General features: G+C 42.6%; 1 protein-coding gene across 4 annotated transcripts in view; it reads right to left on the bottom strand.

Annotated features, from left to right (window-relative positions):
- Nucleotides 1–4,487: 4,487 nt before the first annotated feature.
- pcdh7b (protocadherin 7b) overlaps nucleotides 4,488–18,862 on the bottom strand; it is a 121,979-nt gene continuing 107,604 nt past the window's right edge. For 2 of the 4 annotated variants that reach the window (XM_028975382.1, XM_028975388.1), the window contains exon 3: nucleotides 4,488–8,460. In XM_028975382.1, coding sequence (XP_028831215.1) covers nucleotides 8,033–8,460 — 428 coding nt within the window. In that variant the 3' untranslated portion in view covers nucleotides 4,488–8,032. Of the gene's footprint in view, nucleotides 8,461–9,473; nucleotides 9,493–18,862 lie in introns of all 4 variants that reach the window. The other 2 variants (XM_028975399.1, XM_028975409.1) reach the window with 2 other exon arrangements.

The raw sequence follows: 18,862 nt of genomic DNA, 5'->3' as shown, positions 1-18,862 counted from the left end.
ATGAAAAGCCACTGGCCATTTTATTGGAGATGTTAGGTCTTAGTCCAGTCTGTGTTATAGGCATGTTTTAGGGCTCTGGCAATGGTCAGTTTCTGATAACTGGACGGCTGCTGTGGAGTGGAGGACCATTTTGTCACATGTGATACACACAGCATTTGTCCTCTGCATTTATCCCATCATCCATGACGGAGCAGTGGGCAGCCATGACAGGCGCCCGGGGAGCAGTGTGTGGGGACCTCAGTGGCACCTTGGCGGATCGGGGTTTCGAACCGGCAACCTTCTGATTACGGGGCCGCTTCCTTAACCGCTAGGCCACCACTGACCCACTCAGGCCATCACTATGGACATTATAAATGTCATCTCGGGACACTAGGTGCAAGGGTAACGTCCCGGCCCACCTCAGGGCGCACACACACCTAAAGACAATCCAGAGTCAGACGTTCAATTAGCATACATGGCTTTGGACGGTGGGAGGAAACCGGATGACCGGAAGGAAACACGGGGAGAGCGCGCAAATGTCCCGCTCAAGGGACGAGGCAGAGAGAAAGAGCGAATGTTGGCTGGAGCGATTTAATCTACGAGCGTATTAACAGCTATAAGATCAGGCACCAGAAAACAGGGTTCAGGAAGGAGGATCAAGAGGAAGGAGGACAGGGATTCGTCATCGAGTTCTGCGTTCTCGCCAAACTCACAACCTTGGACACGAATATCTATCTATCTATCAATAATAATAATGCTAATTCTGAAAACGCAAACAGCAAATGGCCTGAACGTGTACTTTAAAGAGCATGCAAAGATTTTTCAACGGTCACATGACCCGCTCACTTCCCAAGGCATTGTGGGTAATGCATGTCCAGTGATTCTGTCACACGCCGGCCCTTTTTCCAGTAATAGCCAATGACCTCCCAGCCCTCAAACACGCAGCCAGCATACGGAGCGGTCCCCCCCCCCCCCCCCCCCCGTGTCATCGCGGAGACCTGTCCGTCAGCAGCGCAGGCGAGGCAGGAAGTGATTAATGGGTCAGCCAGGGCCGAGATTAGATGTGCTCCGTGGCGGCGCGTTACACAGGGCGGCGGTGTGACCGTGTGACAGGGGCGTGCGGGAAACAGCTGCTGCTGTTTGTTACAGTTGGGGGGGGGGGTAAACAGGAGGTAGTGGGACGTGTGATGGGTTCGTACGCGCGCGTGAACACGCGAAAAATTACACGCGGCTTTCGGCGCGTACACACACGAGCATGTACTGTTTATGCGGTTGCCAGAAAACATAAATGATGACACATTGATGAAGCTGATTCCGCTTATTGCTCAGCTTTTGTCAAATCTGGGCCAAATCACCATAGCAACATCAACATGGTTTTTCCACCAAATCCTACAGCTTACTGGAGCGCTTCCTGTTAAATGTTACCACATGGTAACATTATAACACACACACACACACACACACAGGGTAAAAATGCATAATGTAGGGTTGAAGTAATTGACATTGCAAAACACTGCAGCACAGCACACGGTGACACAACGAAATGTGTCCTCTGCTTTTAAACCATCACCCTTGGTGAGCAGCGTGCAGCCATGACAGGCGCCCGGGGAGCAGCGTGTGGGGACGGCGCTTTGCTCAGTGGCACCTTGGCGGATCGGGATTCGAACCGGCAACCTTCTGATTCATTTCCTTACCCTCTATTACATAATATATAACAACAGTATATAATATGCTATGGACAGGCAGTCATCAGCTTTATGTGTGTCTGTGTATGAGAGAAAGAGTGCTTGGGTGTTCTTGGGTGTTGTGTGTGTGTGTGTGTGATTCCCTTCTTCACTCTAAGACAATAACACCATCAATAATGACATCATCCAAAGGGCCTTATACCCTCTCGACTACTCAGTGATAAACTTTATACGAGCACAATTAAATCAAAGTTATTGCAGGAGTTTTCTTATCAAGTTGTTTATCTGTTCATTCCACAGCACATAAAGATTTGATTTTTACTCTGCCTGAGCATCGGGAGAAAAAAAAAAAAAAAAAGTTAAAAATAAATATATATAGATGTGAAATAAAATCAATTTCACAAAGTACTAACTGCTGCTGATAGAATTTACCTCTCATGGCGGGGAGGCAGAGGCGAATAATGGAAACACAGCACTCTGCCATGCTGAGAGTGGCTTACACCACGCTCCATCGTGGCACACGGGTGCAGCGCTCGCCACGCCGATGATCAATGCGGTTATTAATTATCCTGCCTGTTCAGAGATGTCAAATACATCGATCGGCTCTACCGTTCTCTTTCTCTCTTTCTCTATTTTTCCACATTGTACCTCCGCTTTTACCCTTAACCCTTTACGACTAAAACTCTGCCTTTACAGAAAACTAGATTCTGACCTGAGGCTTCACCCCTCAAACTTCTTTAACCCATCAGATTTTGACTCTTCATTTACATTTACAGCATTTACCTGACACCCTTATCCAGAGCGACTTACAATCAGTAGTTACAGGGACAGCCCCCTCTGGAGCAACTTAGGGATAAGTGTCTTGCTCAGGGACACAATTGCAGTAAGTGGGATTTGAACCTGGGTCTTCTGGTTCATAGGCAAGTGTGTTACCCACTAGCCTACTACCACCTCTGCCTCATGCACCTCATTGTAAGTAAGGGGAGATGAGTGACAGGAAATACTACACACGTTCTCCATTTAGACCAGTATACATTGAATTACAATACTTTGACCACAATACATTCAATTAATGGGTTCTTTTTGAATGGCTAGTTTTTATCATTATGGTTTTTCTTATTGTTGTTGTTTGGTTGTTATTTTTATTTGCAAAGTTACATGTTTATGTAATTAAGCCTATTGTTAGTAAGTTTTCTGTTTTTTTCCAAATAGTTTTGTTTGTTTAGTTAAAACTGTTTGATTTAAAGATGTTTAGATTTTATATTTCTATAATTGTTGTTTATGATAAAAAAACAGTGGCTCTGACACTTTCATACAAATAATTTTGCAGGCACAAAAATTTTAATTTGACTACAGGAAACCTATTGAGTTCATGCATTCTTTTTTCAGCCTGCCCTTCTTTGAATGCTCGAGTTGAGCAGCAATTACGTTCACAATTGAGTTAACTTGTCTTAATTTGCCCATTCTCGTGGACACTAAATTAACATTTCCAGCTGCATTTGTTCCCTTCCACATTTTCATTCAGGCCGGCGCTTAAAACAGGTTGATGGAAATGAATTCAAGTTGAAATGCATATTAATATCTTACACTAACCCACTTTCCTCTCTTTATGGGTGACGTGCATTAACTCAAATAAGAAGCTACAGCGTGTGAGGAATTACATGTTAATCTCATTTTTTTATGAGTAAATGTCTGCATGTTTACTGCCGATCACTCTAGGCATTGTTCCTTTATGGGACAAATGCATTCTACTCTGCAGAGCAGAAATAATTGAATTATTTTGAACCTTGAGGAGTCTTGGCTTGTTTGCAAATTCCAGTGTTGAGCAGAGTACCAATTAAATGGCCCGATTGTGGCTTTTACATTTAGATATCACTCAGGCACTCTCCTGACATGGAACAGGAAGTCTCTGACAGAACAAATATGTCATTTTAAACAACTGTTGAAAAAACAATATCACATCTGGAGACCTTCTGGACATGATCTGCATGAGCTGTAGACTTGCATTATGGAACGCCCTACTGTTGGGGCAGTGGTGGCCTAGCTGGGGCAGTGGTAGACTAGTGGTTAAGGAAGCGTCCCCGTTATTAGAGGGTTGCCGGTTCGAATCCCTATCTGGCAAGGTGCCACTGAGGTGCCACTGATGGCTGCCCACTGCTCACCAATCACTTTCATTGTTGACAATGAAATATGGCAGATGTCAATTTCAAGGCTGTTTCATTGGTTCTGTCTAAGACATTGATGAATCAGAGCACAAAAAACCAGAGCAAAACACAGGGTTGTAAGAAGAGTGAGTCTATGTAGACATCAACGTGCATTATATTTTACCTTTATGCATAAAGTGTGCTATGACTTGTAATGCTCCGTGCTTTAAAAAACACCTTAAGGGTGACCACTTGGTGCTGAGATGACATGTAGATTGTGTTAGATGGTAAGAGCTTTCCATTGTGCAGCTGAAGTTGCCAGTTCAGATCTCATTCAGCAATACAGAGCCATGGACCACTGTCATTGTTCGATGAAGCTGCATGGCATACCAACTCTTGAACCATTTTTTCCATTCACATGCATGAAAAACTCTGCAAGGTTATACGCTGTAAATGATACTCAGTGCAACACCAAGGACTCCTCATTGTGTCATTAAAAAGGAATGTAGCCAATGTACTTCTTCTTAAAAGACTAACACAAAATATGTTAAAATGTGATACTTAATAACATTTAAGCTCTTATTGTATCTAGTGAGCTATTACCCAATCACACCATTCCTTCATTGTATGAAGCATCTCTGTTTCATTTCATTAAGTTACAGATAAAAAAAAAGACAGCTTAATTTTACCATGTTATATTTTAATTTTTGCAGAGACAAAAATGACAAGCAATTTATATACAGGTACCTGTACAAAAGCAAAGTAACGTATGTAAAATAGTCATAAATAGAAGTGGACTTGCGTACCAATACATTTTGCCATGTTCAGCTAAGCTCCGTGCATAGTGACTCATAATAAACAATGACACACTGCTCCTTGACTCTACATCGACATCCAAGTTGCAGGACAAAATGGGGGCTCTAATTACAAATCTGATTGGTGAGGAGGCTGGCATTGCAAACACCCCAGGGTGGGAGAAGAGTGACCCCGGATGACCCCAAAACTCTAGCCATGGGATTTTTACTCATATAATTTTACTCATGTAAGTGCATTTTGTGTCTCTTTCACTCTTTTGTGTGTTAAGGAAAATTCTTTATGCAAATCTCAGAGTGCCTGGGATTGCATTAAGAAAGCAAAGAAGGGGGGAAAAATTGTTTTTAACGCCTTCCTGAGGTGTGTGCTCCATCAGCATCCTCACCATGCAGCTTCTTCCTGTGCATTAGTGTTTCTGGGCTTTCTCCCATTGTCCAATCTCTTGGGCACCTCAGTGCATAAGGGTTGTTGCACATAAAGCTTTTAGCCAAATACCCACCAGTGTGTTTTTTTTCCCACAAATTGTTATGATTATGACCATTAGTTCAGATTTGTTAAATCTGGTTTGCATCCAGATGATTGTGTGTCACCTAAGACTGTAATTACTTTTGACAGCTGATTGGTCCGACTCAGAAAAGCCACAACATAAATGTCTGCATGTATGTGTAGAAATTGTATTTTTTTTTCTTTTTAAACCGATCATATAGAAATGATTAAAATGCATTTAGTCCAGCACTAAAACCTCCCATCACTTTTAGAAAGCAATTCTTCATAACCGCTTCATGTCATTCAAAACCAACAATGAATCATACCAATCGGTATAAAAAGGCACAATTGCATAATTTGCATTCACTCTATATTTATGTTTTGTGTTCTTTGATTTTTTTTTTGTACAGAAGCACACTCCAAATGTACAAAGTGACATAAAAGATGAAAAAGATGAAAACAAAAACATTGTTGATCGTTCTGACAATCTCCAGTTTTGGTGTGATTGAGAACACAGCAAATTAATGTAACTCCCTATGGTTTCAAAGTAGCAAAAATCTTCCTAGAAAACTGAATGAACTCTGCTGGCAAATCTTCCTGTGGTTCAAAAGGTCAAAAGACGTCATTAACAGAAGATCTAGCTGATGAACAATGAAATGAATAGTAAAATACAGAATACTGCAAATAAATAAATAATAAGAATAAAAAAGACAAGTATAATGAATCTGGACTATAATTGACCCCCTTTAAACTGATTAATAGAATTCTTCCTACATGACTCGTGTCTGTCCACAAAAGCAAGCAACAAGATGGACCTTCATGTTTAGAGGGTTTTTTTTTCATTTTTACATTTTATTGTTTTTTATTCATTGATTTTTCTCCTTCTGAATAAGTGAAGTAAGTTGTCTTTAAACGTGCAATAAAAAGTTAATATTCATGTATACAGTTTATAAGCATTGGACTTCTTTTAACAATGAGTAGTACTTACAGACTACAGGTACAACTGCCAAAATGCAGCTCTTATAATCCAAAGGGGTTCTAGAATGTTTATATATATTAAAAAAAAATAATAATAATAATTAAAAAAACAAACAAAAAAAAAACGTTCATTGCATCTCAGGTTGTTTAGGTCGCTTTCAGCAGTGATTTTCTGGCTCCTACAGTATATAATAAACTTTCATAGTATAATGGGAATAGTGTGTGTGTGTGTGTATGTGTGTGTGTGATCGGAAATTGTATTGACTGCAGGGCTTTTCACTGGAAAACAAACATACAAGCAGGATCATCTTAAAGCCATGTCAAAATCAAGATTAAAAGCAGTTTCAAACTGACTAGATCGTTTTCTAGAGAACTCTACAGTCACTCTTTTGCGTGCGGTACTTTGGTTTATATCTATGGCGTCCACTTGTACCATCAGTAGTACCCATTCTGTGATTAGACACTAACTGAACTCGTTTATTTCTGTCTGTCAGAGAATACAGATCCTCATTTGCTATTCTATGAGTCTGGTTCTTTCAGGTACAATGGATCTATTGTATACAAAGAAAAGGCAGACAGACTTGGTCATAAGCATATCTGTGTAAAAAGTGTAATGTGTGAGTAAGTGCGTTTCAGTGTGCCTGTTTTGCATGTTTACTTTTTTATTGCTCTATCATCACACACACTTGAACATGACTATCTTGGGACTCCACGGCCGAGTGAAAGGTTAATGGCCAGCTGCTATGGATGTGGGGTTTTTGTGTGGGGCTTGCCAGATACACCAGGGTTATGACTTAAAATTTAAACTATAAAAAAAAAAACCCTGGCAACCATAATGGTTTCTTTTTTCATTGAAGAATTATTATTCTTTTTTTTTTTCCACAGGTGCACAACCACATGAACACATATTATTATTAATTTTTTTACGGCATTCAAGCAACAACTGGCAACCACAGAACTGGTCATGTCTAAATAACATCCCCTTGGGTTATAGTCAACTAACTCTCACATAATCCAGAGATAGTGAAAGCACGCAAGAGAGAGAGGGAGAGAGAGAGAGAGAGAGAGAGAGAGAGAAATGACGGTGAAGCATGGGTCCAATGTATTCAGTTATGTACATAGTGTGAACACACACTTGAAAGTGTGTTTGTTGTCGTTTTTCGAACATGTGTGTTCACGGTTTAAAGCGCGTGCTCACGCACTTGTGTCACTTCTGAACAGGCATCTGTAGGTTCCTTGTAGTAGCAGGTAATCAAAAAAATTATATATGTGTATAAAAAACAGTAGTTCAACAAATATGGCATCAACCACAGAGAAACAGGAAGTGACTTGAGTCGCTCAGGTCTGTTTCTATTGGAACGTTGGGTTAATAATATCAGTGCCATGCTTTTGTTTGTTCTTTAGTTGGTTAGTTATTTGTTTTTTGGTCTGTCTGAATGACCGGAATGATCTGAGGCAACAATAGTTTGTGCCAAAGGGAGGCAATGAGTAAAAAAAAAAATCCCCCTTTGCTTTGCCATAATGGTATGATCATCTCCAGAAGGAGGGTAGAAAGGGAGCGGAGAAATCCTTGGTCGTTGTCGCTCATGTAGCTACGGGAATTATGCATGCACGGTATGGAGGTGTCGTCTACACTATACAAACGGTGGAGTAATCAGCCCAAATTTGCCAGCCCTAACACCCGACAGCTTGCCGAAGGCCGCCATGTCCCCCTTCTCATCTTCCTCAGTTCCTTCCCTGCCTCTTCTCGTGTGAAAAAATTTTGTAGAAATGAAAACCAGAAAAACATATTTTTAAATCCAGGCTCTTTTGTTTTGCTGATGTGATATTGGTTTGTATTGAGAGGGGTGGGCAACAAAGTCCATTTTTGCTCAAAATGAGTCTCTGGTTGTTACTGCGTTGATTTCGGTGTGGTGGTGTTGATTCTGGATCGCCTGGCATCTCCTCTCACAGGTAGACCTCCCGACGGGTCAGGGTACCACATTGTGTGGGCTTGTAGTCGCCCGTCTGTGCCAATGGGATGTCCTCGCTGGAGTGGCCGGGGTCCTCGCTGGTGGCAAAGCTGGCGGTGGCGAAGGAGTCGTAGGAAGAGGAGGAGGCGGACATCTTCTTGTTGAGCAGATTGCGGTTGCGGTCACCAAGCAGGTTGGGCGCGTCGCCGTTGGCGACGGCCATGGCCTCCTGGCTACCGGGCTGATCGGCGGCACTGCCGCTGGATGTCATGAAGGTGGAGAGTTTGGGCTGGCTGCTGGGGACCTTCGGTCGGCGCTCCGGCGAAGTGCGCACAGGCATCCAGCAAGAGTCCGAGTGGCCATACTCGTCACACTCACGCGTGCACTTGCCTGTCATGGCTACATCAGGCAAGGGCCGAGAGTCTACAGCAAAAACAAAGAGAGAGACAACAAGCATCACTAAATGTGTCAATATATATTACAAAACCACAAAATTCTGAAATCAAACGTTCCCTCAGAACTGCCATGTGTGGTATGTGTTTCATGAAAATGTCATTATGCATTTTAAAGATGCATAGCTCAAAGGAGGTCACAATTGTTTTAATTTGTTTTGGTGCATTGCCAAAAGGTTAAAAAAAGGGGGTTTAGCGTGTTAGTGAGACCGAAATATCTGCAGTTCATGCTGAACACAAACCACAAGAAGAAAGTCAAAATGAAGACATAAAACCAAGAAAAACACACTTTAAAATAAATAACAGTGATGTGAGTCACTGATAAAGCAACGCCATGCTTAAAAAAAAGATGTGGGGGCAACTTGTGTTCCTGTACATGTGCTCAGAGGCCAGACAAACTCATAATGATGTGAGAATCCAATAAAAATCCGACTGACTTTGTTGCGTGATCACCTTGTGTTCATCTCTTCAAGGTGTGTTGCATGTGCATTTTACAAACTGATTCCACACAAGCCAATTACTTGAGCTATTAAGACGTCTGGAAACATATGTAGAGGATCAGAGAGCAATGCACCACAGTTAACCTGATGGCGTGCTTGGAGCAATGATTCTACTCTGCTCCTACTCTGCTGGAGCCTACTTTTGCTGGAACTCCAAGCAAAAGTCAGCTCGATAAAGCAAACTACCATAAAACTAACTACGATAAAGTACTCAACATTATTACTACAAAAAAAAAAAAAGAAAATGGATGAGGGTTCCGTCAGCCATTAGCACAGCAGCAACAAAAACCATTGAATCAAGACCCCGCCCCCTCCCCACTGTCTAGCCCACATTAGCATTAACATTAGCATTAGCATCCGTTAATGGCTAGGTGTGTGGTATGGACAACAGGCAAAAAAGAGAGACAGGAGGAGGGAGGGAGAGCAGGTGAGTGCAGAATCTAAGGAAAGCATGCTGCCTTTCGGTAAAGAACAAGGGGCTTACTTTTAATGTTCTTTTTCTCCTGCAAAGAAAAAATAAAATTCAATCACTGTTTGGGTTTAAGCACAGTGCTTTTCTATTTCTTTGCTATATAAATAACTCATATATTTATATAGGTATGGAATTTCTCAGCACTATCCAGAATGACAGATCAGTAGGCAAAGTTAATGGAATGATGCATTATGTGTACATTCATGAAGAGTGTTGCACCTTAGCATAATTCACTATAGAAATGGGGACATGAAAGAAAAATGAAATGAAAACAGAAAGCTGAGGCTGGGGCATTTTTCATATATAGATTTCATAAATAACCACTCTTCAATGGACATAAATCACAATCTTCTGTAACCCCTAGTCAATTGGCTGTAATAGTGAGCTCCCATTCCAAACATCTTCAAGGATCTGCTATTCGTCACACACATTGATGTCATTCTGTCTTTCCAGCACAGAATTCTTCCATTCCTCTGTAGTCCCTGCATTCACAGCAGGGAGTCACCAAAACACAAAGTCAAAAGTCCTGTGTGACATGTCCTACATTACCTTCTTTTGACCCCACCCTCCAAACATGGCCACGTGGCCTAAGGGCCATCCGCACGCCATGCTCTCTGCCTCCTTCCTGATCCCATTTGTTGTATTCTGAATATTCTAGAGTCGGCCGAGCCTTGTCATCATGCCAGGCTGATCTTTTACGCATAGCGGTCAAGATGGAGATGTAAGTAATGTGAAATGCAAGGAAAGCAGGACACACAAACACAAAGAGACCCTCTTTGCGTGGCAGGCTGAGCAAACAGAATGGACTAGCAAAGCAGTGGGCTCGGCGAGTCCTGAGCCGCTTATCATCTCGATGGATATGCAAGGGCATATAGACATACAAATTCTCCATCACTAACTGTAAAGCTAGCACAAGCAGCATGGACGCTAATCAATTTCAGGAACTGGATGTTTTCTTTGCGCATCTGTGAGGCAAAGCTAACCAGGGGGGAGCTGGAAACACAATAAAAGAGTGGAGACATCAAGCTTTTTTCCACAAGATTTTCACTCCCTTCCCCATCCAGTGATGACAGTCGACCAGCAGGGGTTTATAATAGCAATCAGATAACTGTCAAGTTGAGATATACACCTTCCTTCCATGGATGTTTTTGCCGCTCCGAGTCTTCACTGCAATTAAGCCGTCAGCACCCGGCTTGAAAAGAAGAGCAGCAGCTCCTCGGCATACCCACAGTGCCTTGTGGGGCCTTACACGGTTCTCACCCTCCTCGTTTGGAGTCGAAGTTCCGATCACCCTCAATCATGCCCTCTGACCACTTCAGAGGGAGACCGAGAGGGCGTTTTTTTTCCCGGGGGGTTACATCCGTACACGCACAGTCGCCTTTCATCTCACTTTCCCGCTAACAGTCAGCATACTGACTAGCGCACTCACCTCCTGCAAGACAACAAAAGGAATTGCAAGCATTTGTGCCCATCACAGTGTACACTACCCTCCTTCTTATACAGGCCGGCACTGCAAGCCAACATATCAGACAACTTCACAGACCAAAGAGGATGCAAGCCATCACGAAAAATGTTGGAACTAGTCTGTAAACTGCCATTTATTCAAAGAAATGAACTCATTAATTATGGCAAGAGTATCCAAGGCAGACTGAGATAGACCCAGGATCCCGGGTAGGTAACGGGATTGAGCTGCAGCCAATCCGAGGTCCGGGAGTGACCGTCCCCTCTGAAACCGCACCGTATGCGCCGACAACCCCCCTACGGGGATATCCCTGTGTGCTCGTCCATTTAACCTACTTAAGCAGCCGCAACGCCCCCCCCCCCCAAAACATCAAGTCGGATTTCGGCAAGTAAACTTGGGGTAACAAATGGGGCTCAATTTAGTGTAGCCACCCAGGCAGAAAAAGGACATAGCAAAATTTGACGATTGAAGTCTATTACCAAAGCTAAGCTGTCCCTGCATGAAGCAATGTTTGCTAACCATGTCAAAAGGGCGACTCTTTCTTGCTCGTTTAAAGGTCCTTAAAAGGGTAGACCCTTCCATTTCAATCACGTCTGTTCCTCCTACTTAAGTCTTCATGCTCCAAGTAGCCGATTGTGTTGTGTGCTACAACAACAGACTGGCCATGTAGGTCGCACAAGGGCAAGTGAAATGTTTAGTAAATCTAACCAAGTCATAAGCCGGCTCCCTCCCTGACAACAACCGGCATTGAACAGTGCATTGAGCACTTCTCTGGAACATCTAGGGACAGTGGTTTGAAGGACGGCCATGAAAGCGAGATGAAAACAAAAATGCCTTTGGCTTTGACGAATAGTTGGGGAATGAAATGGCTCAATCTTCCAACAAGGGACTTTTGCATGGCTTCCACCCCAGGGCAGGGACCTCTTTGTTGGGAGAAAGGGGAGCGGACCCGGCTGGGGTTGACCGGAAAGGCTTGAGGGGCTGCAGATTTGCAGACTGTCATGACTAACTTTCATGTAGTCGCTTTCCTGTCAAGAGGCCGGCTTCATATTGTGGTCCATTTGCTCAGTCGGTCCTTTTGAATAAACTCAGAAGTGCCATGCCTGTTCCCTCTCTCCCAGATAAATGGGAGAGGAGCGGCGGAAAAGTCGAGCCGGGGGGAGGCTAAAACGGAAGGGACGGTTCCGAGGGCTATTCTCCGAGTTAATTACATATGGACAAAAGTCTGTTTTGTGCTGCGGGAGACTCCCTGCTGGGTCGCTGATGCCGAAAGAATTTAGCCGGTCAGAGAGTGGACCACTGGCCCCCGTCGGCTTTACTGCGCTGCAGAGGCTCGGCACAAAGGGCCCATCAGCCCCGCTGACAGATACTCGCACAGATTTATCTCCACTGTGTATGTGTATGGCGGTCTGAGCGCATGGACCCACATTTAGAATTAGGTCTTCAGTGACTCATACACACACAACACACACTCACAGTAGCCTGCTGATGCACGGCCCGACACTTAGGCGGTGTAGTTAGGGGTTGTAATATAGAAAAAGTACATGTAAGAAGATGCATACTGTATCAATAATAACATGGATTCTAGAATTGTCTTGTAGGATGATGTAGTGTACTGTATGTCAGTGTACTCTGCTGTGCCAGCTGCAATACAGAAAAGTTTCATATTTTCTTGACAAAAGATGTTTTTCTCAAAGTCTTAAAATAGCATAAACCATTTGAGAACACAAAATAGCAGGTTATTTAAAAAACAGTTAGTTATTAATTGCGGAAACAGCAAAATATATTTTTCATCAAATTGTCCATCACTTGTTATGTTTTTTTTTTTTTTTTTAAGAAAACAATAACTCAAGATAAATTAAATTAAAGTAGCATGTTCTATATGAATTTATATAGAGTTTATAACACTGTAATGTACAGCAGTCATGACCTGTTGTTTAGTATATTATTATTATTATTAATATTATTATTGTTATTATTATTCGATATTATATATGGCTGTATATGTAATAGTGTAGTTACATTGTACCTGCAGTAGTTACAGAGTGTAGTTACAGAGTGGTATTATGTAGGTAGGTGTACTGGGTTGTTTAGGGTTATTGTGTCGAGTTGTAAGAGCAGTAAGCTGCCGCTTGGTGCACCATTGTGTACTGGGTTGTTTAGTACTAGAGTGTAGTGCGCTACTGGCTAGTGTACAGATCTATGCTGTTGGACCTGTGCAGTATGTGGAAAGGGCAGCTGATGGAGTGGACTACTCTGGCCTTTCCCCCTCGACTCTCCGGTTGGGAGAGCCAGACACAACAGAGCTGAATGGTGTGACCTTGCTCCTCAGTGTATGTGTGTGTGTGTGTGTGTGTGTGTGTGTGTGTGTGTGTGCTGAAAGAAAGTGCTGAGAGGACAGACTCCACTAACTCTCAGCAGAGAGGGATAAATAACAATATGGCACTTGTCCCTGCAAGGACGAGTCTGAAGAGACACTTGCGCATTCATACACACACTCACATATTATATCATATTACACAAATAAATATCCCCTCTTGCATTTTCACCTCCTCACATTCCCTCTCCACAACAGATGCCGTGTGCTGAACGTACGGCCTTCTCTGTCTAATAAAGGAAGTCTTAATCCGTGTCACATTTGCCCTCTTAAGGGCCTATACATGCTTTTTGTTAAAATGTCATTAACTCCTCTGGCATTTTCACATGTTTCACATTTGCCAGTAAAATAAAAGCGAGGTCAGGAGGCTTGACCCTCACCTCTCCCGATCAGTGGCTGACTAGCTGGAAATGTTTAAATCACGAAAAATCTTTTGCTCCCTAGGTCATTTCCAAAGGACATGAATCAAAATGAACCAGTGCACAGTGAGTCATGGGGATTATTTTAAATAGAAAAGGGGAGGGGGAAGAACATATATATATATATATATATATATATGTTTTTTTTTTTTTATACAATTTATCTTGCCATGCAGTCACCAGAACCGCTCTGGCCTTCAAACAACATTAGCGCTGGATACGGGGAGAGGCGGAAGTATGGAGACAGCAGCGGAAGAAGTGAGGAAGACTGACAGAAAGAGGAAAGGAGATGAAAGTAGAACAGAGTGCGATTCAAAACTCGGCTACGCGTTCGGGGCGCTAATTGCAGGAAAGCTCTCTCTCGACTCCACCAAGGCTTCGCCAGACTCCTCCATCAAAAGCCTGCCTCTAGCTGGCCCCACAAATCGCCACCATGGGTACAATTACCACTGCGTATATAAGAACATCATTCTACCAAAAGGCTATTTGAAAAACCTTAAAAGTCTAGCTTGAAAGAAAGCAAAGGTAAAGAAGTTTTGTTTTCAACAGTTCAACCATCCGCATCTGACAGAAGCACAAAACACGGATGCTATATTATGAACTTGTGTTGTTGTCAGTGATTGCTGTGGTGATTAAGTTGAATATGATGTGTACTTGAAAAATTAACATTCCATTAGACTAGTTGGTGTAATGAAACAGAAACCACAAGTCTAGCGCCCCTTGTGGCTAGATGCAGAACAATTTTAAGCCCTCCTAATTAATTTCGGTGATTTAAAAAAAAAAAAAAAATAGTTTTATTCGTCCATCATGTTTCCTATAGAGTCGAATTATTCTACAACATGGTAAGAAAGTGTGTCTGCACTCGGGAGTGTAGCACCTGATTAATGGGGCAGTGCCACCTAATAATAAAGGGTACCTGGCTTTCACTTCATTTCTGCAGGCAATGAAGGCAAATGAAGCCATGAAGTCCATGTTTTTACAGCCAATGGTTTGGAACAAATTTGGTTCTTCTTTCCCCTATGTCAGTACCAGACAATGGCTATGATGTAAAATGGAGTGATGGGGCAAGATACCGGTGGTTGTATTTAGAGTCATGTCGTAAGCTAAAAGAGACTCTTTCTCTTCGAATTTTCCCCCTCTATCTGCTGTCGGCAGACATTTTGTTAGATTGTGCTAACAGGCAGCTGGATTTCTGTCTTTTTTCCTGCACTCAGCACGGAACAGATTGCTCCCGGAAGAGGCTTCTGAAAACATTCTCACGAACAAGTTAAAAAAAAGAAAAGAAAAGTTGAGCCAATCAAATTAGTGCTTATTCAGATGGAGCCTATAGCGGTACAGTAAGCAGGTTTTTGGTGAGAGGCTGGTATGGATCTCTTGGTCTTGCTCTCTTTCTCTCTCTCTCTCTCTTCCTTTCTCTGTATGGCTAAACGTGGCACAGTGTGAAATAATTAGCGTACAGTAAGAGCACTCCAGCGCTGATTAATTGAGCAGAGATTAACTAGCATCATTTCATTCCGGCGACGGTCTCACTGCCAATTACCTAATGTGCCGCTCTCCCTCAACTCATCCCCCCACCGCCACCCCACCCACTGTCTCACTGCACCAAGTCTCACTCCTCTTACACCTCCATCTATCACGGCTGCTCACAAATTCACACACACACACACACACACACACACTCACACAGAAAGAGTATTACTGAACAAAAATGCGAGAGGCTCCCTGCGGAGAACCTCATCGGTATCTGATAACTACCATGACATGAGAGGGGTTGAAATGAAAGAGGTGTGGATCGGCGTGGAGCTTGCCGCCTCTGCTCAAATGGCCCAGAGGTGTCCAGATGTAGCCATACTGTGTCAGATGTTCCATTCCGAGCAGGAGACACGCTATGTAAAACTTAACTATGTATTTCATTTTTTTTAATTACTGGTTCCAACACCCATTACAGTTACTACTTACTACCATACTGCTTATTTAAATTTGGATTTAGTATTATTTCAGTAATCTAAAAATATCTATATTTATTCTATAATTTACTGTTTATTGTTGGTTTTCTTTATACTGTGCTTGAAAAACACCATCGACTGGAATGAAATCCCTTGTATGTGTTCACTCACATACTTGCACACAAAATGTGATTCTGATTTTGATTATATGGATAAATTGTTGTATATGGATGTAAAATTGTTACTGTTCAGAATTCCATGAATTCCACAGGATTTCAGAGAACATGTCTGAACTATGGCTGTGTGGAGTATATCAGAGGGTTTTGATATCATCTTCTTTATTACTGGTTCCACTGTCTGGATGAGGTGTACTGTCTCCTGGAGACAATCTATGCCATTTTATAGAAGACTTTCCTGAGTGTCTTGTGTTGTGTGTAAAACAATAGTAAGTAGATGCTTAAGCCTGACAAGTAAGATGTATAAAAATCATGTTTTTGTCTATCAGTTTTTGTGTTTCCAGAAAATGTATTTTAATATAGTGATTTTATTATAAGAATCTATAATATAGATTCTTTATTATCGATATTAAGTTAGAAACAGTATGTTTCTTTTTATAATGAGGCTTGATCCCCTTGTGAATCCTGCTTCTTTTGTTATAGTTTGCCATAATGATTTTCATCCATTTTTATTTGGTCCAATGCTTATGCTTATTTCCTTAATACAAATGATTTATGTACCCCATAAAACCAGCAGCATGAACTGGTCTTTACTGTTCATTTTTATTATTTATTTATTTTTATTTTTTATGAAGATGCTGTACAGAAAAGATGGACAAGTCTTAAAGGGGTCAAGAAGAGCCCAGCCACCGGTAGCAGCAAACTGACCTTAGATCAGCTTTTAAGTGAAAGCGAATTACGCAACAGGAGCCCATCGCAACCACAACTGGCAACTGTCACATCACACACAATCCACACAGGCTCATATCCAGGACAAAACAACCCACAATGCCTTTCTCCAACCATTCAGCATCAAGGCAGCAATGCAGGATGGGGAAGAAGGGAGGGGATCACAGGCAGGATGCATTCCGGGCACAGACAGACAAACAGATAAACGAGCAGAAAAAAAGACGAGTGTGTGGAAAATGGTAGGGCTTCAGCTAGGCCTGCGGCGAGAGACAGGAGGACAGAGCAGGAGGGAGAGAGATGAGCAAGAGAAAGATGGGCTAAATCTCTGCTGTGTGCAATTTCTCTCTCTCTCTCTCAATCGGTTGTTATTCCTATAAATTCTCTGCCGGTCTTTTTTTTTTTTTATGGCGAGTCTCATTGCGCTGCGGCGAACGCCTTATCACGGGCTTGCAGACGCACATGCACAATGGCCTATTTTACACCATTAAATGCTTATTTGTCAAAATACAATTTCAATTAAATCCCCCAAACCTGCCAGTTTGAGCTCTGCTCCACTTACCACGAAGAGAACAAGGAGAAGAGAAAGGAAAGAAAGAAAAAAAAAAGAGAAGAAAATTCTAACAATCTCTACCTCTCTCTCTCTCTCTCTCACTATATATATGTATATATGTGTTTTTTATGTGTGAGTGTGTGTGTGAAATACAGAAATGTGGGCAGAATTGCTGACTTCCTCACAACGGAAACGTGAACTTTAATTCCTCTTGCTCTGCTTATGTTTGGTTGTATTTTTCACATGAAAACAAAGACGTGTGTGTGTGTGTGTGTGTGTGTGTGTGTGTGTGTGTGTGTATAAAGGCTTTCTTCCGTCCCAACACACAGCTGCCTACGGTTTACTAAGCCTACTGACTCACAATGACAAAAACAACCTTGCTGCCATAACATTATACTTTCTATAACAATATAAAATAAACCGTGGAGCCCGTCTGAAACAACTGCTGTTGCCTATGGACTTTTAATTTGAAACATCCAACTGGTCACAGACCAGTCACATGCTGTACTCCTATCTTTTGCTTGTTTGGTGTTAAAAAGACGTGTGAACCTTCATCCTATTTGCCACAGCGTACTACATCTCAAAGGATGTAGGATGGATGCAAACAAAGACAATAAGGGCAAAGTAGCCGGATGTTTCCTGATCTAGGTCTTTACAAAAAAAAAAAACTACTTGTATAGACAGCTATATGACTTAATGCATTTTTAAATGTTCATCATTGTAATTTTAAGCACATACACTCTGCATGTCATATGCATGTACACATGTCTTATTATATTTATTATGCATTAATGCATTTTCATGAAAAGAAAGACTGTGGCAAGTATCACATATCTGTATCTCTTAGATCTATAAGGTGCTAATAACTGGCGTCTGAAGTAGAAAACCCAGAGTCGTTAATGCAGTGTGGGCACATTCCTATTTCAGCTCCATTCTCTCACAGCTATCGACACCTGAGCGAATCGGATTCATTCTCACGCCCTCGGCAACACGCTCATCATCCGCCCCGAGGCCCCGGAGGTCCTCATCATCACATGCGAGGCTGGGTCTGTCGAGCCAACAACCCTCCAGCTGGGTGGACAGCTCTCGACCCCGGCGGCATGAGTCACAGCTTCATTCCCTACCGCACCGGCGGCGGTGGGAGGCTGATGATGAACCTGACTGCGGGCGGGGGAGGCGGAGGAGAAAGCACCTCGGCGCCCGGGCCCTGTGGCGTCACCAGGCCCAGGCAACTTGTCCATATCGCCATCTTTTCCATTATTCTTCCTGATCTTTGACCTTGATTATCTTACACAGAACCTCAACAACCCGTTCTCAGCTTGCACTCGACAACAACAAAAAAATCCCCATTTTTATAAACCCACAGTGATGCTATTCCTGTGGAATTTCAGCGGAGGGCCGATGTAAACAGCTCCACAACTTTCCTTTCTTCTCCAGGAATCGGAGCGTTCGAGGACGCCCCAAGGACGCCGTTTAATTAAATGAAACGGGCTTAAAAAGCCCCGAATGATATTTACCAGCATAGCTGCTATTTAAGCGATACCAAGATAGCCTAATTCAATACCGACGCGTCGCGCGCCTTGATTAAAGAATTGAATTCATTAGAGCGGAATGTCCGACACTGCCGACGGGCGTTCCGGAGCCGCCTCCACTTTCCCCACAAGCCCCGTGTGCGATTCTCAGCATCCGTGGAGCGACTGCTAATTAAAGGTACAATACATCTCCAGCCAACGTGCAAGACT

The sequence above is a fragment of the Denticeps clupeoides genome, chromosome 1, assembly GCF_900700375.1.
Source record: "Denticeps clupeoides chromosome 1, fDenClu1.1, whole genome shotgun sequence".
Lineage (NCBI taxonomy): Eukaryota > Metazoa > Chordata > Actinopteri > Clupeiformes > Denticipitidae > Denticeps > Denticeps clupeoides.
This window is presented reverse-complemented; position numbering and strand designations above follow the sequence as displayed.